The sequence below is a fragment of the Sinohyriopsis cumingii genome, chromosome 4 (genome assembly GCF_028554795.1).
Source record: "Sinohyriopsis cumingii isolate HCF-2022 chromosome 4, ASM2855479v2, whole genome shotgun sequence".
NCBI classification, from domain to species: domain Eukaryota; kingdom Metazoa; phylum Mollusca; class Bivalvia; order Unionida; family Unionidae; genus Sinohyriopsis; species Sinohyriopsis cumingii.
In genome coordinates, this window is record NC_142964.1 from 140,576,989 (window position 1) to 140,601,515 (window position 24,527).

General features: G+C 37.2%; 1 protein-coding gene across 1 annotated transcript in view; it reads right to left on the reverse strand.

Moving 5' to 3' along the window:
* The window catches only part of LOC149802208 (testin-like), a 31,718-nt gene extending 10,467 nt beyond the window's left edge, over positions 1 to 21,251 (reverse strand). The window contains exons 1-3 of the mRNA XM_089956619.1: positions 20,863 to 21,251; positions 6,306 to 6,397; positions 4,403 to 4,625 (exon numbers count right to left, since the gene is read on the reverse strand). Of these exons, the coding sequence (XP_089812745.1) occupies positions 4,403 to 4,625; positions 6,306 to 6,397; positions 20,863 to 20,889 (342 nt within the window). The 5' untranslated portion in view covers positions 20,890 to 21,251. The remainder of the gene's footprint in view (positions 1 to 4,402; positions 4,626 to 6,305; positions 6,398 to 20,862) is intronic.
* Between the last annotated feature and the right edge of the window lie 3,276 nt (positions 21,252 to 24,527).

The following is a 24,527-nucleotide window of genomic DNA, read 5'->3' on the forward strand; positions in this document are numbered from 1 at the left end:
AGACTGCAAATCCTACGCCACCGCAATTCAAGCGGAGAAGAAGGCGTTAAAAATACTGTCTGCGCTCAGACATGCAGTATTTTGCCAGAAGGTCAGACTGTAGTCTTGATGCCATCAACGCCCGTGCGAACAGTCTCTGCAACCGATATTGAAACAGACAATGCTAACAATCAGCGTGACATTGTACCAAATAAAACAGCCAATGCTAACCAGTCAAATCCAGTCCACGAAAAGCGTAACAAACTACTTTTCCTGGCGGTCTTAAAAAACATGTGATCCATATATCCGGTTCAACTTGCAAGAAACCGGTTTGATCCGGCCCAGCAAAGAACTGCCAACCGCTTTCACTGGTGGAAAAAATAAGCCTTAATCCAAATAAAGTAGGAAGTGTGTGTGTGTGTGTGATTTGGAATTTAACGTACCTTTAACAATCATATCGCTACGATATATGCAGTGTGGCAGTTTATAGTGATGTGTAGCACTGGGGCTTCATGTAGCATCTTGTCTCACTCAACCACATTATCCTGACCCCAGGCCGACCAGTCCTAATACTAACCCCTTAATGCTGTGAGCGTAGCGAGGCAGCTGTTAGTACCCCTTTTATAAATCTTTGTTACGACTCAAAAAGGAATTAAAGGATCGAACATACTTCCGAGAGCGTCTGAGAACCTGTCAAGCTCTTGAGTAATTTGGGATGTGTAGAAAATAAGGACATTGGAGTCCCTTTAAAACCGCGGTAGGGAAACTTTCCATAAGTCCCGTACTTCCACCACTTCCATAAATATATCTGATACCATAATAAAATGGAATTGCAGAGGTTTAAATAAAACTATTGATAAAAAAGCTTCTACTTAAAGAAATTGATTCAAAATATGTCTGCCAGCAAGAGATTTTTTTACTAGAAAACGATACAATTAATTGTTAAAATTTCATAAACACAAACCACTTGCACCTGCAAAATATATCTTATCCAAGTACAAATCACTCAGATTGATTCTGACCATTTTAATGAACTGTTACCAACACATTTTTAAGGTACACTTATGGACTGTAAAGATGTCAGTAAATGAGGGAACAAAACAGAAGAGTTTGTTTCAAAACATAATATTTGCCGTTTTTATTTGGTAGTCGTATCTGCTTTCTCAGAGTCATCCTCGTCCTCAGCAGAGGCGTAGCTATGATATTTTGCGCCCGGGGACGAACTATAAAATTGGCGCCCCAGCCCCCTTCCCGTTTAATCACATTTTTGAATATTACCCTTGTTTACTTATTATAATGTAACGTTGTAAGCCTCATTTTGGCGCCCCTGTACCTTGGCGCCCGGAGACATATGTACCCCCCTGCCCCCCGCCCCCCCCCCCCCCCAGCTACGCCTCTGGTCCTCAGTGAGCTACGCCTCTGGTCCTCAGCGCCGACTAATCTGATTAAAATCAGATCCCCGCTGTCCTACGTGAAGATCTGACGACGACCACTTAAGGGTCACGTTCTAGTGACCTTTGAATTCACCAATAAAATGCAGCTTTCAAAAATCTGAAAATGAATCAAATCGTTCGGTAGACATTCATGCTCTTCATCCACACTGCGCAGTCCCCAAACGCAAAAATAAAAGACTTATCTGATTGGTTCATAGAATTAGCGATTATGGTAATAACATAGGTTACCTGAACATGACCCCTGTGCGGTCGCTGTCAGATCTAAATGTATAACAGTGGAGATTTGATTTTAATCAGATTGATGTGCTGACCATCCACAATCCATCCATTGTACTTCACATTACTTGGGAAGTTGGTACCAACATTTGTGTTAGTGACCACTGTCCAATATACTGAAGTAATAGCCCCAGACCTCCAGGGCTATGTCAGAGATGGAAACTGGACACGTCAGATTGTGAAACGGTTCAATACGGATAGGCGGTTGAACATTTCTGATACACAGTAGATCTAATTTGCATACTTAGGATTTTTACTACGAATTAAACGGCTGATAATCTGAATAAATGCGGTGTATACTGAGCTAAAGCTCGTTGTACCATCAGTGTATTGCAAGAAGAAAACATGGAGATCATTCGTCCCTTTGTTGAACGCATTTGATTTTCTATTAAATCAGTTTCGACTATGGCATGGAAAGTCACTGGCACTTATAAACACGGTTATATCAAGCACAGATGAATTGGCCAAAACTCTACCAGAAATTTCATATCCCCCGCCATTCACCCTCCCCTGCGCCTGCCCGGCCCTATCCTGACCATGTGCCAGAGGAGAAGACCAAACATCATAATCAACATCTTAAATGAAATTCCACTCAAAGATTTAGGAGGAGAAACGGTTACGGACAGACATGCGGACAGACAGACAGCCGTATCACAATATCACCATGCTAATAATCTTCGAAGACAAAACGTTTTACTTTTGGCTAAAACATGCGTTCAATCGTTCGAAAACTGAATATAGAACAAAGGTTGGTAAAGGGTGCAAATTATAATAGGATCGTACGGAAACGGTTCACACTTTTTGTTTATGGCAACTTTCCAGAGATGCACGCGTTGTTTCGTTATTGGGAGCGCGCACCAGATTGGCAGATAGCTCGCGTCTGCCAACTGAAGCAAGGTCGAATAATCTTCAGCCATAAGCATCTTGTCAGGTTACGATCAAATAACAAAGAATAAATAAAAATTGTTTACATAAATTATTGGGATCACGTCGATAAGACTAGATTTCCATGTGCCTATTCTGCATTTTTATAATCTCATATATTATGTTCATATAATTAAAAATAACGTCATTTAAAGTGTTGGTATAAAGTAAATTGATATACCAACACTACTGGTATATCAAATTGTGATCCGTCCAAGGCTGAATAATATGAATATATAAACGTTGTTTCAACTGCAGATCTATAGATCAATGATGAATTTCCACTCATTAATCAATAATGACGTATGAAAATAACGAAAAAAGTATTAATAGTCCCCGTTTTCAACATTAATTTAACATCGTGCACAATTTCATCGTAATCCTTTATTTCATTAATAGTCCCCGTTTTCAACATTAATTTAACATCGTGCACAATTTCATCGTAATCCTTTATTTCATTTCCCCTCTTCCCTCTCATGCATAAGGGGCAACATACGCAAAAATATGGAGTGAGAGAGAGAAACAATTTGGGTTCGATGAAAAACTTAAAACTGAACTTCCGCCAAGTAACCTACAATAATATGGTTCATCGTAACGGTATGTTTACACTTTCCTAGGGATGTATCTACAGTGTTCATCATATCAATGATACATTGTTGCAATAACCTATCAACACTGTAAGTTAAATGTGTCGGTTACGAGGCACACATACTGTAACATATTTAATGCATTGTTGATGATGGTAATTTTATTCAAGCCGTCCAAAGGAGAGAGAGAGAGAGAGAGAGAGAGAGAGTCTAAAAGCAGAAGAATAACTTAGATCAACTGTAAATATATTAAAATATTTCAATTTCCTCTTGTTGGCTCGTCATTTCGCTAAGTTTATATTCCACGCTAACTTCCATACGCCAGTACGTGAATGCCTGAACATGCATTGTGTACAAGAAGCTAACGCGTTCGTAGTGCTTAACTTTCTTCATAAAAACAATATTTCATGTTTAAATCATAAGTATGTTTAATACTGATTTAATCAATGTGAATAAAACTAGAAACTTAAAAATAAAACAATCAACTTATCAATTTGCAAATATGATTGTGAACAACAAGTAAAGGCATAGAACTACATTTCGTAGCGGACACACACGCAGGAATGTGAGGAGTTCATTCACTCGGTCAATACACAGTTGCCGGAGAATATCTTAACTCCGTTCAAAGGGCAAATATGTGAATTTGTATGCGATATTATATATATATATATATATATATATATATATATATATATATATATATATATATATATATATATAGTATGTACGCTGCATCAATGATATACCACTCGTTGTATAAATTTTCATTAAAAGGAAACTCGGCAAGCCTATATATGAAACTGTTATAGATCCAAACTGCAATTACGCGAAAAATGACCGACTAGAAGGTAAACTCTGCCTGAAAAATCGCAGTAGATGTAAATTTTTACTATTTGCTTAAAATAAAAAAGCAAATGAGAATACCGTACGTATACAAGAACGTAATTTCCCTTCGCACGTTCATGATGATAACATTATTTAGCGTTGTTGTTTTTGTTGATTGTTAAATACAGACACAATGAATTGAAATAAGTAAAAACGTAATATCCTTTCGATCAACTTACATCTGATGATCTTAATTTGAAAGTAATACATTTAAAAGACCCTGACGAAAGGGGCATATCCAAAATTGTTCTTAGTGACCTAACCAGACTAATCCAGAATAACTTGCGGACTTCTTACCAGATTTTCCGAAATGATCCTGTGTATAACAATATCGTTTTCGGGGGTGAGAATTTGGGAAGGGGCAGAAAGGTCATCAAAATCAAGTCTCTGTAACCTTGATGACAGATCCGGGTCTTCATGGTGACTGTCAAACAGGAAGTTGATTGGTTGCTTCTCCGAGTCACTGTCGTCCTGAAGATCATGATCCTCGCGTGAACATCGGCAGTGTTTGCAGATTTTTCTGCAAAGAATTAAATAAATATTCTAGCTGGCTCATTAATAAATTGGTTCGATATTCAATTGTCGCTATTTTGCACTTTTTATGGGAATCAGTGTAATCGACATGGAATGGAATAATGTCTTGCTATGCAATGCTTATGAAGAATAAGTGTTAGAAATACCCCTATCAGTCTATATATTTTCCTATCAATCAATCAACCAATCAAGCATCAATCAATCAATCGATCAATCAATCAATAACCAATACATATGTATGTATGTATGTATGTATGTATGTATGTATGTATGTATGTAGGGGCCCCGAGTGGCTGAGTGGTCTAAGGCGCTCACAGTTCCGGATCACTGCCATCTCACCTCTGTCTGCGTGGGTTCGAGTCCAGGACTCGGCTGGCGTGGGTACGTGGGAAAGCCTGCCAGTAGCTTCTCCCGAGTCGGTGGTTCTTCCCTGGGTTTTCCAGGGTTCTTCCTCCACCAGTCATACTGGCCGCCATGTATAGCCTATCTTGTGCTGGAAAATGGCGTTAAACCCTAGAACAAATGTATGTATGTATGTATGTATGTATGTATGTGTGTATATATGTATGTATGTATGTTTCTAACGAGAAGGTTCTTGGTTTTAGATAAGAACAAAGAAGAGTGGATTCAGACTGAAACCTTGCATAAGATAGCTGAGAGGAAAGAGATTAATTAAAAGATCAGTTCAACCAGGTCATAGAGAACTAAAGATCATCTGGAAGGAAGATACCAAGAACTGGACAGAGAGGTGAAAAAGATGGCAAAAACAGACATGGATATGTGTGTAGAAATACCAGCAGAAGATACATCTGGAAGACAAGGCATGGAGACAGTGTACAAAATCACTAAGACGCTAAATGGAGGGTTCAACAACGGTGATGAACCAGTGAAAGACAAAGAATGAAACATCGTATCTGGTGCAGTGGACAAGATAACTCGATGACCATCGTTAATAGACCAGAACCCCTTGAGGTTGCAGGAGTGCATGGAGGCAGGAGCATCAGCATGAAAACTAAGATAAGGCTTTTCAAGAGCATTGTCCTGAGAACTCTACTATATGGAGCAAAATCTTGGAAAATTACCAAAAACCATAAGTCATAAGTTAGAAGTGTAAAGGAAGACATGCCGGAGCAGACTTCTCAACATCTTTTGGCCCCACACCATCTCAAGCACTAAAATGCATAAGGAGTGAAATAAAATCAGTCACCCAAGAAGTTCAGATGCGCAGATGGTGGCGGATCGGACACGTGTTCCGAATGCCACCCACATCCCTACACAGATCGCCCTTAAATGGACTCGAGACGGCCGACGAAAGAGAGGCAGATCTAAATAGACATGTAGGAGGGTAGTGGAGAAGGAGATGAAAGAACAAAAATGGACGTGGGGACATTTGAAGAGATATTGATAGACAGACAACGGTGGCAAGTTCTGACTACGGCCCTATGCGCTACTACGTACGAAGAGGATTTACTAATCTATGTAACTCGTTTATCAAGTTTTATTTTTATTTGCCAATTCTTTTTCTTGGTAATCTTTAATAAATTAATTCAATAACTTCTTAGTCATTAAATGATACTTTCTATTGTTTGCTTATTTTTTTTTTAAACAAGGGTCTCACTAGTTGGCTTGTTTGTTGGTTATATAACTTCAATGCAATTGTTTTTACCTCCAGTAGTGAAGATCCAGCCCCGGGCACCTGTCGCCGCACTTCAGACATCTTGGTCCGGAGTGTTTTGGGGACGTCGGATGCTGATGGTTCTGAAAAATAACGCTATCATCTATTTATTTTTTTATTTTTGTACTTGAGAATTTGTTGGCCTTTTTTATTTGTTTTAAATAGGTCACTGTGGACAGCGGTGATGTTCACTTGCGCATTCGTTAAAAACTTATTAAAATAGTGGGATTACTTCAGATAGAAAGGACAATTTATAACAACAATTTCAACCTATATATTCAAATCATATGTACGGCAAAAGTAAACCTCAATAAACATTACATTAATCTACCGATATCGATATGAATAGATGAGAGAAGATATAAAAGTGCAAAATATAGCATAGTCAGCAAATATTCTGTAATATACCAATACCAGTCTACAACAAGTTGGATGGGATGTGGTGAGGGCTAGAACAAGAAGATGAAAATAAAATTTTGAATAAACAAGAAGACGGAAAATTCTGTGTAAGCTGGCTGAAATCTTCCTTTATCTCGTAGCGATAAAAAAGTACCTCATAAAATTTATAATCATGTTAGAAAGCATTGGTACCCCCCCCCCCCCCCCCCCCCGATTGGCATATGTTTTCCACATTGATGACGTTATGTCAAATAACACGCACGGGATTCTCGTTATGATAACCAAGACGGCGTACACTGCAGCAGAAGGTTTATTAGATATCTTGTGTAGATGGGCGTTTATGTCTATGCCAATCAGTTCGAGTTACCATTTTACTAATGCTATGCGTCTGAAAATATCATTAAAATCAGAAAGTTTGTACAAAAGCGCGCATCAAGATCAAAGAATGTTACAACAAAGCGATAAGAAGAAACATCCAAAACCGCAAACTATCCCCACGCGATGTTTCAGCTCTCAAAACGGAGATCAAGCATAAATCATACTTAAAAATGCAACATCAAAATGCAAGCCTTGAACTAACAAAACCAATTCTGTGGAAAATCAAACCCGTCAGTGAAATTAATTAAACAATGGATATGCTTATAGTACGAATTTTCTTAGAGTTAGCGTTACAGTCAGGTTTGAACGTGCGCGCGCGTGTGTATGTTTGTATGCATATTTTATGTATATATGTATTTGTGTATAGGCAGGTGGACGTGTAGGTAGGTAGGTTAGAAGATAGGTAGGTAGGATCTAACTTTAAAAAGATACATAAATCTATTAGATATAATTGACAGGCAAACTTAAAAGCAAATTATGGTTACCACCGAATTAAATAACGTTTCGAAATTTATCCGGTTGCATTAAGTATGAGAATTACATTGAAGTTAGATGATCGTCAAGAAGAATAAGTACATGAGAAGTTCATGCCGGTTACTAGTAAATGGTAACAATTACTCTCTCTCTCTCTCTTACTCTCTCTCTCTCTCTCTCTCTCTCTCTCTCTCTCTCTCTCTCTCTCTCAATCTGTGGTTAAAACCCTGCCGATGTTTGCATGTATATGTCCGTGATGACTTCAAACAGCGAATCAAATCTATGTAGCTACTTCAGAAGCTTATCTAGGTTTAAGTATTGTAGCAGAAAGCAGATGTTTCGTTTAAACAAGAACGTATCCCCACTGGTACACCTGAAAGATAATTACAGATATTTACAGAAATCAGGTAAATAATCGTGGTAATATACGTTAGTTTTGATCGTATCGTTGTGATTTATGACCATGAAATTATTCTGAAACCAAACTAAATAATCTTTACTTGTGAGATTATGTTTGGCTTCATTTTTTTGTTCCTTTTCTTACACTCCACATGTTAACTGTGGATCCACGAAAGTTGTAATTGTGCTGACCGACTGTAAACATTTCCATCCATCCATCCATCTCTCCATCGATCCATCCATCCGTACACACACACACACACACACACACACACCTACCTACCTACCTACCTACATACATACATACCTACATACATACGTACTCACTAACGCAGTAATCATACGCAGCAAAGTATATAAAAAACACGAAATGTTCTAAATCTTAAGAAAATATCAGTCCGATCGAATTAAAAAATACAGAATGAACCCTTTTATAAAAATTAATTGCAATTAATAAAAAAAAAATAATTCTCTTGTCTACTTACATGTAATGTTTATTAAAATTATGATCCAATCTGAGTTTGGGCGGCGTAAGTTATAAATATAGCAAACGCAGTTACGGCTAGAAAGATTAATTAAAAGACAGGTTGTTGAGACCACTGTATGTAGCAACTGATGTTACAGCAAAATCATTTAGTGGTTTTTTGTTGTTGTTGTTTGTTGTTGTTTTTTTAATCGCTTTCTTAACTGAATTTGGTGCTGGTGGATGTCAGTAGGCAAGGGTGGCGGTGCGACACAGGATTTAAAGAGTCGGTAAATCCGTTATTGGCAAATCATTGCCGGTAAGTGAAGATAGCGATATACTCGTTCTAAGTGGCGTTATATCTGTTTAGTTTTGTTGATTTGGTTTAACGGCACAGTTACGTAAGTAGGATAGTTAGTGTCGAGGCAATCAAGTAAAGGGCTTTGCCGAAACACTACCTGGAAAGAACAGGTCTGTCCAGTGGTAAGGTGCACATTTACGGCCACGAGTCCGACATATATATATATATATATATATATATATATATATATATATATATATATATATATATATATATATATATATATATATATATATATATGTGTGTGTGTGTGTGTGTGTGTGTGTGTGTGTGTGTGTGCTCGTTACGTTATTATATATATATATATATATATATATATATATATATATATATATATATATATATGCACTCGTTACGTTATATATGCGTGAATAACACCAAATTCATGAAAAACTAAAGTTAGATAAAATATCGAACCTTACTCATTGCATCTTTGCAGCGTCTTAGGGAATAAACATACTTTTCAGTCAAAATATATCATGCATTTTTTCTTCCGATGTTTCAGGCTTTCATATGTCTACAGCTGTGACCAGTGCTTGAATTACTCTCAGATAATATATTCAGTATTTGATAAAAATATATTTATATTTTGTACAGGTGTTAGAATGAACATACTCAATAACTGATACATCAGTTGTTCAATATATTATATATAAATACTATACAAATATTTAAATATGGTTACTCTCGGTGTTTTGTGTTTCTTGTTATACTTCAGTGAAAGTTCGGCGTTTTTCGACCTTGTTGTGTTTCTTTTGTTGCACTCAGTCACGTAACCAACAGTGATTGAAGCAAAATCACAGAAATGTGGTGCGAACGGATAACCACTGCACTACCCATGGCCAATGTGAGCGAAAAAACATGATCATGGTTGGAACATTTATTGAACTATTTGATGAAGCTAGTAATCAATATTCTGCCATGTAGATGATGACGTACAGTAATCCTCCATGTGAATAAAAGAGTATCTGAAGAAAAATACAGTTTTGGGAATAGATGCCCAATGCCCTTTGCATACAGAAGATTCGGGCATTGAAAACTAGACCGGAAAAATACGAAACTAGCGCTTGGACTACTGCAACGTATTGAGAAAATTGACTTGTTAGTCATCCAAAACAATATCTAGTCCAAATGGGCTCAGAACTTAAATGTTTTTTTCTTCTGCTGGAAACAGCTATAACATGGAATTCATAAATCGCAGCTTCCAAAATGTACTGTACTTTCTAGAGTTTAATTGACTTTAAAAGCCCATAGAGTATCCGTTAAGCTTGTTTATAGAGCTCTCAGACTGATTTACATATAAGCTGTACGTGTGGGTGGTTTTGATGCCGTTTTATTAATGTACGTACACCACACGAGCCGAATAACAACATCTACATCCAGTCTGCTATGCTGGAGATAAAGGCATTTTAATCCCTGCACTTCAGCTATTCCACGTGATTAAAGTGAGCCGAGATATGATTTGGGGTTTTATCTACAGTACCACAACTTCAAGACAATATATACAAAACATGTAGATGAAAATATATACAAAATAACTTCTATTCTAGAGACCATGACACTAAGATAACAGCATTTTAGAGTGTAAATTATTCAGTAAATAATCGTAATTTGATATAAATATTGGTTAGCATTCAAATAAACCGAACATATTCCTATCTACTTTAATGTCTTGTTGAGAGCCTAGCGGAAATCGCACGATCAAAATATCAGGTTTGGTTTGAGTGAATTCGACGCGAATTACACATCATAAAATCGAAAAACAAAGAGGATGCAAATGGAAGACACGGTTTTGCCATTCGGACAAGCTCTGTCTGCAAGATAAATACAGGAACTGTTTTCATAAACATCAGCGTACGAAGAGGTTAACACCGGCCATCAGCTCGAACTGCTCCCACTCCTACTTTTATCAACAATCGATCAAGGCTTTGGTACCATATCCTCACGCGAAACAGTCGACTAAGTCTAAAATAAACTAATCTTGTCATACACGTTGTTTATGAAGTTGGTTTCTTTTTCTTTTTGTTGGTTTTAACGGCACTTTTAACAGATAATTGGCTATGCCATGCCACAGAAATGGGGGCCAAGTGCCTTCAAAAGCACATATAGACGAAGCCGACCTAGACTGACATAGGAGGGTAATGAACCCGCGATCCTTGGATTACGAGTCTAATACTCAGCTAGCTGAACTATCACAGCTCTGAAGACGACTTTCCGTATTTACCTACCAACTTACTGTATTCACATATATGCATACATGCATAAAAGCCGATCTGATTAAAATCGAGATCTACATATAATAATTAGATCTGACAGGCACTGATATAGGTTCGTGTTCTGAACAACCTTTGTAATTTACGGTGCACTAATTTTCAGTTACCTATCAGAATAGGCCTTACATTTCGTGAGAGGCACACTTTTCTTTACAAACAATGAAGTTTAAAAATTTAAAGCTGTAATCTGATTGGTTAACCGAACGGTCAACAGAATATGACCTTGTATGGGATGGTGTCCGCCCGATCTCCATTAAAAGGTTTTGATCAGATTTCCAGCCAGCCAGCCATTTGTCCATCCGTCCGTCCATCCACCCATCCACTCGTCCATCAATCCATACCTACCTACACAGAGACAAACACCTTTACAGAGAGAAATTTTTAAGTATAGTGTCTGCAAAGTCAAGCCATCGAGATTTTAAGATAGTACTGTCCTTCACAACGAGATGAAATAAGTGTTATGCCAAATGAGTTCCGAGTGGACATTTCACTTTGTCAAGTGAAGAACACATGATAGGATAAAGAACAATCGCATTAATCTTAAGTGCCTCTAATTCAGCCTCCCGTTTACACAACATATATCCTGTTTTGAGGAAAAACCTTAGCCATAAACTAGAACATTCCTTGACATGTAATATAAAGTCAATACCAAGATGTGAAAACTCAAATTCTATATCTTGATAAATTACAGTCTGTTATGCAGGGGATTAGGGTTGAATAATCTCAGACATGGTAGATGTATGTTGTAGGTAGGTAGCTTATATGTATGTATGTATGTATGTATGTATGTATGTATGTATGTATGTATGTATGTATGTATGTTGTTGTTGTTGTTGTAGGGTTTAACGCCATTTTTCGGCACACGATAGGCTATACATGGCGGCCAGTATCAATGGTGGAGGAAGAACCCGGGAAATCCCCGGAAAGAACCACCGACCCTCGAGAAGCTACTGGTAATCTTTCTCACATACCCACATTGGCCGAATCCGAGACTCGAACCCACGCAGACAGAGGTGAGATGGCAGTGATCCGTAACGGAGAGCGCTTTAGACCACTCGGCCACTCGGGGCCCCTGTATGTATGTATGTATGTATGTATGTATGTATGTATGTATGTATTGTATGTATGTATGTATGTATGTATGTATGTATGTATGTATGTATGTATGTATGTATGCATATATGTACGTACGTGTGTGTGTTTGTGACTATAGAGATGGCTATTACAAACCGGGAACATTATAACGGGTCAAGTAAAAAAAAAAAAGAACGATAAAACAAAGGTTGCAAGAAAGAGTGCAACAAGTGGATGGATACATGAAAACAGTGAACACTAAGCACTACAGTTAATATCTTCGACGACAAGAATAAAAAAATTTACATTTCAGAATTTCACAATTGGTTTGAAACAGAAGTTTACTTGTATTAAGAGAAAGCATCTTATCAAATACGACATTAAAATGTTAGATCCTCCATGTGCTGACTTCTACAGAATGTGGCTAAACTTTAATGAATCCGAAGGAGGCAGCTAATTAGACATAGGACATGCCATACTATGCTAACCAAGAGCAACGCATGATATGTTTCCACAAGACAAACACAAGATACGTGATTATCAACCTGATTAAAATCAAATCTCCGCTGTCCTACATGAAGACCTGACAGAGACCGCACAGGGGTCATATTCTGGTAACCTATGTTATTACCATAATCGCTAATTTTATCAACCAATCGGATGAAGTCTTACATGTTCACATCTGGAGTCTGAGCAGTGTAGAACATAACCCTTAAGCGGTCGTCGTCAGATCTTCACGTACGACAGCGGAGATCTGATTTTAATCAGATTGCGTGATTGCGTGATTGTCAACTAAAAAGAACCGAAATATGCTAAATTGCCTTCGAGGAAAGAGACCCCTTTTCAGAAGAAAAAAAGCTGAATGGTATTTGCATAGTACGATTTCTAATCTTGTAATGACAGCTATTGTAAGAAATGAATCATCAACAATGGGACCATTACACAGTTAATTAGGACTAATAGCAGTATTTTCTGATTCGTTGTTTTATACTACGTTAATGAAATTTATATATTTCAAATGTCCCAAAGTTGCAGACATTTTGGACATTTTTGAAGTTCTAGCATTTATATTGATTTCAAACGTTCTCTCGGTCTGTTTATCGTCCATTTTTCCAACTCTTATTTCAGTTAATTATTTAACAGAGATGAGTTTTGTCGAGAAGCAGTCTGCTTTACGGAATCAATCTTCAGCTGTCGAAATAGGTGAAAATAAAATTGTATTCTTTCTTGCCACCCGTTCTGAATGGTAGAATTGTTTTATATACTGTATGTTTCGGACGTTATTCTACATTTTACAGGGTTAGACATATATCACTATTTTTTTATAGCTGAATAGACAAGATGAATTCAACCATGGTATATGCATAGAGAAGTTGAATTTAATCATGGTATATGCATTGCATGATCAGTGGTGTTCGACTTTTTATAACCGCTCCGGTGGCATAGTGGTTAGAGCGTCCGCCTCGGATGCGGGAGGTCGCATCTTCGAACCCCGGTCGAGTAATACAAAAGACTTAGACAAATGGTATTAACAGCTGCCTCGTTAGGCGCTCAGCATTAAGAGGTTAAGGTTAGGACTGGTCATCCTGGAGTCAGGATGATGTGAATGGGTGGGGCATTATGCTACTGCGGCATGATACCCGAGTGCTTGTTGTTGTTGTTATTGTTGTTCTTGTAGGGTTTAACCCATTTTTCAGCACAAGATAGGCTATAGATGGCAGCCAGTACAAATGGTGAAGGAAGAACCCCGGGAAAAACCACCGCCATATTGCATACATCGTAACGATATGACTGAATTTTTTTTTAAAGCTGTATTAAAAATCCAAATCACACACACACACACACACACACGACTTTTTGTAATATAGTGTGGTTATTTTGCCTGAGACAGATTCATGTACTAATCGTATTTACATTACAATAGTAATCTCGTACAGCTGTTTATATGCAAGAATTTAATGTGTAACGAAGTCAATTCATGAGCGAGCATGCGTATTTTATATCGTCATTTTTGTGCCAACCGGATTAAAATCAGATCTCCACTGTCTTACGTGAAGATCTGACATTGACCACTTAGAGGTTACTTTTAGTGACCTATGCGATTACCATAAAAGCTAATTTTATCAGCCAATCAGATGAAGTCATAAACCTTCGAGTTTCGGAGACTGATTAGTATGGCTGAAGAGCATCAATGTGTGCCGAACGATCTGATTTTCTTAAAACAATTTTTAAAACTGCATTTCCATTGTCTAATTCAAAGGCCACCTGAACATGACCCTAAGCGATCGCTGTTAGATCTTCACGTAGGAACTTGAGATCTGATTTTAATCAGATTGTCTTCGTGCTTAACTGCGTATCATTTATAACACTGTTCAGTCTATGTATATTAGCTGTTCACGGGGAGTCGTCGAACTCGGTGTGTTTTGTAGAACCCGGATCCAGTGGTCGATTATGACAATGACCTGAAGGACAGGGCTGATTTTCTCAGTGCGTGGGGCCAAGGGTTGTGCACCAGCAGGATAAGGATGTTCCCTACGTGTCCTTTGGCATGCCGGGAGGATCGGATCCCGTGAGGTTGTTTCTTCACTACTGGACAGGAACTGTGGAATCGGAAATATCTCGTGCTCGTTGATTGGACGCCGCGAGATAAATGACAGAATACGTTCCACTTTTGAATTAATTTCACTCAGTATCACTATTTATGTGAAAATTTAATTCGATATCGCTGTTTGTGTGACAATCAAATTTAATGCCACTGAATGAGTGAAAGACGGTCATACACTCATCATACTTGTTGATGAATCACACATCAATGGTATATAATACTTGTTGATGAATCATATATCAATGGTATATAATACTTGTTGATGAATCATATATCAATGGTATATAATACTTGTTGATGAATCATATATCAATGGTATAAAATAATTATTGGTGAAGCATATATCGATCATATATGATACTTGTTGGCGAAGCATATATCGATCATACATCATACTTGTTAGCGAAGCATATATCGATCATGTATCATACTTGTTGGCGAAGCATACATCAAATCATACATTTTTGTAAATTTCATAGTGATCACATCATGTTGATAGCTCCATATGTCAACCATACATAATAATTCAATATTATTTTTGGAAATAGTTCAATAAATTGATAATTTCCGTTCATATCATGGGATCGTTTGGGTTTATTTGTTGAAATTCCGTGCTTTGATTGGGGCGGTGTTATTTCCTTAGATCCATTGATGAACGTTTTGCGCATCTTTTTGTTGTATCCACTGTTGAATTGTATGCGCCTGAGTATGGTGTGGTACAATCATGATACAACCTTCATGACTGCTGTGTGAAAAATATATTTTAATGGGATGTACTCGTTATCAGGAGTTTAGAAATGAAAAATTACCCTGTTCCATATTAAAGTACACGAGTTCGTAATACTAGGTTTAAAATATGACTTGTTTATTTACAACTTTTGATAGACTGCAATATGGTTCTGGTGTCTGAAAGTTTAATTCATAGCGGAATTACTGTGATACCACATAGATATGCTAAAACCAACAACAAATTATATGTAGAAGAAGATGTCAAGAAAAATATGAAGGATAATTCGAGAAGATAGAACCAAAATAATATATATATATATATATATATATATATATATATATATATATATATATATATATATATATATATATATATATATATATATATATAATATACCTTGATGACATAAATATGTTAGTTTTAGATCACGAGTCGCTACATGCCGTGAATAACTTTAGATGGGCAAATGATGAATAATTATATGTACAGAAGAAAATCTGTTTGACCTACCAGACGACACTGTTTGACCTACCAGACGACACTGTTTGACCTACCAAACGACACTGTTTGACCTACCAGACGACAATTTTGCTTTACAACAAGGTATGTACTTATAGAGGACGACTGTGATTCTGGTGACATTTTTGAAGATATACCATTACATCCAACGACCAACTCAGCGAATATCCTTTAACACAAACAACGTTATAGCAGACAAAACTGATTTATCTTAAGAAATGACAAGAGTACGAAACCAACCAAATTATTGCATACATTGAAAACACAAGAAAACGTACGCTTATGCACAAGTAATTTTGCCTTTATTTACTACATCATCAGGAAGCTGCGATAGTTCAGATGGAGGACCCGAACCCTTAATCCAAGGGTCGCAGGTCGGCTGCCTCAGCGTGTCCTTGCGAAATAGCCTTTAGCTCCCAGCATGATACAGCTAGTAGCGTGTTAAAGTGTCGGCATGATATAGCAGCAGTGTGCTAAAAGTCTAGTATTATGTAGGTATTAACCTTGTAAAGTGTCAGCATGATATAGCCAGTAGTGTGCTAAAAGTCTCGTATTATGTAGCTATTAATGTGTTAAAGTGTCGGCATGATATAGCCAGTAGTGTGCAAAAAGTCTCGCATTATGTAGCTGTTAATGTGTTAAAGTGTCGGCATGATATAGCCAGTAGTGTGCTAAAAGTCTTGCATTATGTAGGTATTAACGTTGTAAAGTGTCGGCATGATATAGCCAGTAGTGTGTTAAAGTGTCGCATTATGTAGGCATTAACGTTGTAAAGTGTCGGCATGATATAGACAGTAGTGTGCTAAAAGTCTCGCATTATGTAGGTATTAACGTTGTAAAGTGTCGGCATGATATAGACAGTAGTGTGTTAAAGTGTCGCATTATGTAGGCATTAACGTTGTAAAGTGTCGGCATGATATAGCCAGTAGTGTGCTAAAAGTGTCGCATTATGTAGGCATTAACGTTGTAAAGTGTCGGCATGATATAGCCAGTAGTGTGCTAAAAGTGTCGCATTATGTAGGCATTAACGTTGTAAAGTGTCGTCATGATATAGCCAGTAGTGTGCTAAAAGTGTCGCATTATGTAGGCATTAACGTTGTAAAGTGTCGGCATGATATAGACAGTAGTGTGCTAAAAGTGTCGCATTATGTAGGTTATAAAGTGTCGGCATGATATAGACAGTAGTGTGTTAAAGTGTCGCATTATGTAGGAATTAACGTTGTAAAGTGTCGGCATGACATAGCCAGTAGTGTGCTAAAAGTCTCGCATTATGTAGGTATTAACGTTGTAAAGTGTCGGCATGATATAGCCAGGTGTGCTAAAAGTGTCGCATTATGTAGATATTATCGTTGTAAAGTGTCGGCATGATATAGCCAGTAGTGTGCTAAAGGTGTCGCATTATGTAGGTATTAACGTTGTAAAGTGTCGGCATGACATAGCCAGTAGTATGCTAAAAGTCTCGCATTATGTAGGTATTAACGTTGTAAAGTGTCGGCATGATATAGCCAGTAGTGTGCTAAAAGTGTCCCATTATGTAGGTATTAACGTTGTAAAGTGTCGGCATGATATAGCCAGTAGTGTGCTAAAGTGTCGCATTATGTAGGTATTAACGTTGTAAAGTGTCGGCATGACATAGCCAGTAGTATGCTAAAAGTCTCGCATTATGTAGGTATTAACGTTGTAAAGTGTCGGCATGATATAGCCAGGTGTGCTAAAAGTGTCGCATTATGTAGATATTATCGTTGTAAAGTGTCGGCATGATATAGCCAGTAGTGTGCTAAAAGTGTCGCATTATGTAGGTATTAACGTTGTAAAGTGTCGGCATGACATAGCCAGTAGTATGCTAAAAGTCTCGCATTATGTAGGTATTAACGTTGTAAAGTGTCTGCATGAAAAAGCCAGTAGTATGCTAAAAGTGTCGCATTATGTAGGTATTAACGTTGTAAAGTGTCGGCATGATATAGCCAGTAGTGTGCTAAAAGTGTCGCATTATGTAGGTATTAACGTTGTAAAGTGTCGGCATGATATAGCCAGTAGTGTGCTAAAAGTGTCGCATTATGTAGGCATTAACGTTGTAAAGTGTCGGCATGATATAGCCAGTAGTGTGCTAAAAGTGTCGCATTATGTAGGTAGCATTATGTAGGTATTAACGTTGTAAAGTGTCGGCATGATATAGCCAGTAGTGTGCTAAAAGTCTCGTATTATGTAGGTATTAACGTTGTAAAGTGTCGGCATGATATAGCCAGTAGTGTGCTAAAAGTCTCGCATTATGTAGGTATTAACGTTGTAAAGTGTCGTCATGATACAGCCAGTAGTGTGCTAAAAGTGTCGCATTATGTAGGTATTAACGTTGTAAAGTGTCGGCATGATATAGCCAGTAGTGTGCTAAAAGTGTCGCATTATGTAGGTATTAACGTTGTAAAGTGTCAGCATGATATAGCCAGTAGTGTGCTAAAAGTGTCGCATTATGTAGGTATTAACGTTGTAAAGTGTCGGCATGATATAGCCGGTAGTGTGCTAAAAGTGTCGCATTATGTAGGTATTAACCTTGTAAAGTGTCGTCATGATATAGCCGGTAGTGTGCTAAAAGTGTCGCATTATGTAGGTATTAACCTTGTAAAGTGTCGGCATGATATAGCCAGTAGTGTGCTAAAAGTGTCGCATTATGTAGGTATTAACGTTGTAAAGTGTCGGCATGATATAGCCAGTAGTGTGCTAAAAGTGTCCCATTATGTAGGTATTAACGTTGTAAAGTGTCGGCATGATATAGCCAGTAGTGTGCTAAAGTGTCGCATTATGTAGGTATTAACGTTGTAAAGTGTCGGCATGATATAGCCAGTAGTGTGCTAAAAGTGTCGCATTATGTAGCTGTTAATGTGTTAAAGTGTCAGCATGATATAGATAGTAGTGTGTTAAAATGTCGTCATGATATTGATATTAGTGTGTTAAAATAACGGCATGATATAGCTGGTAGTGTGTTAAAACAGTCGTTAAAACGAACAAAATCAATCCATTTATCACGTCAAAATCGAACAGACCATATGCTCTCACGCTCACCTTAATATTGATGGACATTTTAACATACGAAAGGAAGGGCAGGGTTTATTTTTCTTTAAAATTTAATGAATTAATCTACATTTGTAAGCTAGATATTCTCACTAACGCAAAACTGCTTGTACATCATACACATTTCGACTGTTTCTGATGTTTTTCTTTGGCGAGTGTCAGGCAGTTCGTTCTCTGCCAACACCTATGCGCAAGAAACTGAAACCAAGTTTGAAAAAAAGATGCAAATGTTTCAATAATTTACATATCTACTTTGGGATAATGGTCGTTAAAACCACATGACGTCATAAATTGCAAGTTATGCAAATACACGGATTAACGACCGAGGGATCCGACTGTATTTCAAAGTCATTTCAATACACCATCCTGCAGTTTGGTAAAATAAAATCAGAATTCCCGTGATGGGCTAAATAGAATCTTATACTTGTGCTCTTTTTAAATGAAATTTACGAAATTCGTCCGATAACTTAAATCCAAATTATTCTACGAGTTGTATAAATTTTCGTTTGAACTGAGTGCTCATAAGATCTTCTTCGTATCCCTCACTATAATCAGCCAAATCTTGGCTGCTGTTTCAATATTTCAACGGGCGTCCAAGTGGGCATACATTTCAAATCCATTATTTCGCATATCGCAACCGCTTATCAACTTTTGAAGTTGTCATGGAAACACAATTAAAATATGGCAGATACCATGGCTGAGTCGTTATTATCATACGAGAGTATAGTTCTCTGAGGCTTTATCCAAAACCACTCGGACATAATTATGGAGGTAGAATTGCCTTTGTAAAGAGAATCTCAGCTATCGTGAGGTGCTATTTATAGCGCAAATTAGTCTTTGATATTTGATACCTCTCCAGTATACGGTCTTGAGTTCGCCTTACAAAACCCGCAAGGGTCACTGTATATATTTCCGAGCTGACCCTCGCTTAGATGGAATTGCAAATATCTAAACTGGAAGGAAGAGCAGGGGAACTTTCTTAGCAGCAATTGTCTATCACCAAAACAATCGTTCTTAATCAACAGAGTTGTGTATCAACATTCAACTACGCTCAATTTAAACTAATGACACGGAATAACGCGTTTGCTGAAAATTATGTGGAGTTTATTACGAAAAGAGTTAATTCTAGAAACTAATACCGTGGTTGAAATGAAACATTCTGAACAGCTTAAACTAAAGTTATCGATACAAATCTCTAAACGTCCTAATGCACCGGATCTAATTTTCATTTGGTTTTGTATAATGCTTTCTTTGAGTGTGTGGAGGGGCTCTTGATAAAACATTATTTTCACATCAAGTAAAACTTGTCAGCAAGAAACTAACGAGTCCTTAGTTACTCCGGTTTGTCACAATCGCAAACAGTGTGTGTGTGTGTGTGTGTGTGTGTGTGTGTGTCTGAGAGAGAGAGAGAGAGAGATTTATGTAGCTATACATATGACCATGTATGATAATTTAGGCAGCGACAAACGTATTCCCAGTTAGACTCTACATGAATATCAGAATCCCGTCACCTTACGATTTTATTCATGAAAACCCATTAACACACACACACACACACACACACACACACACACACATATATATATATATATATATATATATATATATATATATATATATATATATATATATATATATACATACATACATACATACATACATACATACATACATACACAGTTTTACCTCAATACACAATCCACTGTATTACTGAGAACAATAGGAAATGCAGCTGTGTTAATATTCGTAACGTATAAACTTTTGCCAGAACTTCAATAAATATATGAAAACTTTAAAGGATACTCACATTCACTAGATCTGCGGCTGTGGCCATTGTGAACAAAGTTTCGTCTGCTTCAAAGTAGAAAACTCCAGCTCACTAACTATGTTAGCGATGTCAACATATGAATCACACGGTCTTTTGAAATGTAAATTTTTCTTCAAACAATGCAAATCATTCGGTTTTGAGCATAACAAATGCAGTTAGATCAGACATAATTACACGAAGGGGGGTCCACGCGAAACGTTAAGACTGCCTGTTTCTTCGACACATGAAAACAGTGTGAGTGGCAAAACTTCCGAGTTGTGAGAAGTCAGAAAGCTTACATGATTGGCGATAAGTACCAGCATCAGCAGCTAACTCTGAGGAACCTCTTAGAACCGTTGGTTCCTGGGGCACTTGGTACAGACATATGTTCAAACTCATTGGATTGATTGGGGCATTGTTAACAGCGACTGATCATGCGCATTGGTGCCGACAGCAAAACTACTGATGACGTCATTGACATCATGTGTTTACTTATTATTTTCTAAGGTTTCATGTTTGATAGGTTATACACATTCTTGAAGTTCCGTTGCATGCTGAAATTAATTTCTTTGTTTACTTTCTCTTTCGAGATTGTACCTGTTTTAAAACTGGAAGGAACACGGAATTAATGTTTTATGTCACATAATACGCTCGTATTCAGTAACATAGAAGTAAACAATCTTTAATCTGTAAAGCTGGTTTTGTTTCCTAAGAAAATTCTTTGTCCAAACAAACTTTAATATAAAAGTATGCATTATTGGAAACGATAAGAGTTTTAATTATCTAGCCGCTGTACTCTGAGATAAGTACCCAAAACGAAGTATCAAATAAACTTGTATAGCTTTGAAATTTTTCATGCATATTATCATATAGACACGTGGATTAAAAAAAAATGGTGAGAAGGTGAAAAGTCGAAATTACTGATCTCTAGCTTCTCGGGTCTAAACATTTCTTATTGACCTATATATGTTGCCTTTAATGTAACTCTGATCGTGCACGAACGCAACACCGCCTCCATCTTGAAATAATCAACTAATTAGGATAAGCCCAAGAAAAGAACGTAATATATTGCGATTTACACCTAGGTCTAGAATCTAGCCTTCTGATTACATGAAATTTAAATTTCACTAAAGACTATATGCTCAATACACTTACCTGGGAGAATTATGGTGGTGAAATGTGGGCATAGGGGTATGGTGACCAAGCGAGGAGTCCATGTGGGTTCGTTTATACCACAAATCTGTTATTATTGCCCATTAGACTGTATACACAAAAAGTGACCTTACGAAACTGAAGTGATATAAAACATCCTGAATCTGAGCATTCGGACCATTTCGGCTATTTATGCAAAACTTTATGCGAGACAAATATATGCATAGATGTAAATGGAGTTGGAGTAAGTACATTACAGTGTGTAAGGATGCAAATTTCTGTCGATCTATGAAGAACACGTTAATCTGGGCCAGAGAACAATTAATTAGATTTATGGGGACAGGTGCTTGTTAAATCACTACACTGCAAAGATTTATAATGTTTTTGTCGGGAGAGGAAGTGATTCTAAATTAAGCCTTCGTTGACTTGACCGTCAGACGACATGAAAAGGGAAGGTTAACTTCGATTTTATATCGGAACTGTCAAAAGCAGAGTTTTTCCAGATCTGTTGTTTGGAATTCTATAAGTCATGCTGATCACAATTTTGGCGTCTAGGTATAAAAGGCGGTAAATATATTTAATCCTGATTGGTTACGCTAAATAAAGGGCGTGGTTCCCACACGAAGATTCTTGGTGTCAAATTGCCTTCATCGAAAAATCTAGTCAGTCTGCGATTTTGCAGCAAGAGTGAAAATTTTAGTGACTCAGAGCGTGAATTTGGAAGAAATTATCTCGTAAAACTTTGGTCAAAGGGGCTAGATATCTGGAAATTCAACGGACACAATTTTGGCGGTAGAGGCGAACAAAGCTTGAAAGCACAATGTCTTTGCGTCAATTTCATGTAATTCGTTGATACCAAGATAATGATTTGCTTGAATTTATTTGTTTATATTTGCATAAATTTATTTGTTTAAATCCGTATATCAATTCTCTTGAAATGAGTGTAACTGTGTTTGAGTTAATCTATCTGAATTCATACAATGATCTTCTTTATATGAGTTTGACGGATTGGTTGCATTTGTCATCTTGATTGCTATAGGAATCTAAGAATTTCATGTATTACTTTAGTTGATGTGAGTTACTAGAATCAGTTTGAATTCACCGATCATAGATGATTTCACGTATGATAAAGACTTGAATGTGTGTATTCGCTGAAAATAACGTAGTTAAATCATATAATGAATTTCATTCCTTCATTTGTGTAATTGAGACGAGAACGGAACTGTTATATCTAGTGTAATGTTAATAGGAATCAGTGATGAAATAGCCATTATGAAGTACATTAATCTTGTGAAACTAGGTTTGTTTATGGTCTGCCATGTTTAGCTTGACCAGATAGCCTTTGGGCTGTTTAAATTCCGATAGAACGATATCTGACATAACGACAGTGGAGTAATGATCTGTTCTCAGTGGGACAACTGACAGAATATTTAGGTTTTTTCTCTGTTTATTTGAAAGGGGTAATAGTTCCACGGACGTATCCACTGAAGTATCCACTGATGTATCCTCGTACCTACGTATCCAAGTATCTACGTACGTACGTATCCATCTAGCCACACAAAGTTTTAGGGCCGAAAAGAGGCGAGACAGTAGGGAGGTTGGAAAAGGGAAAAAGCGAAAAGGACCTAGAGGAACCACTATAATCTGTGACCCTGATGTCATTTCACTTTGCTGTTTTCCAACGCAGTGCGCTGGCACGGTTTATGTAGAACTAATGATATTGTGCACGAATCATTTTTCTTGTGTGAGCCACAATGACTTTGACATGATATCTTTGACCCTGAAGTCAATATATATCTTTCTTTACTCTAAGTGATAGCCATCCACAATGTGTGGTCCTGTACAATGATGAAGAACAAATGCGGTTGGGCATTTTTTGTTGTTGCTTCTCTCAGTCTATTAATGATCAGATTGACCATACGTGTAGAATTAGTGGTTTTAATTTCTTAAATTTCAATAGAATCACTATTCATTTCATACCCTATCACAAGTTCCCTACTCTGTAATGTCTGAATTAGTAACTGTTTTGTTCGACTGATAGTTCACTTCAGCAATGCATATCATGGCAGGTAATATGCGTGTCAACTTTCTATGAGGGTCCCACTTTTAAACAAAGTTATTCATCAATGTTGCAATATACATTTATAGTAGCATATATGGGGTTTCCAGGTATGGAAGGTAAAATAATAAAGAAACCTCCATACTTTACCTATAAAGTGCGTATTCAGTTTAGTTTAAACCTAACACATAGAAGAACAACAATGGTTTGAATTCAACTTCAGATTATTCTAAGTCGTGGAGCAGCAATAATTTTATTATACCCCGAGGGTGGTTGGAGGGTAGGTTTAATGCAGGAGAATACTACCCATGACTGTATATCTCCGCGCAAGGAAACGTAGGCATCTTCAACAGATGATTTGCGGAGTTTCCCTCAAGAGTAAGTAAGATGGCGGGCCTGGCACCATTGAGCATCGACATCGATAACAAACTAGCTACTTTAGCTTAAAAGACAG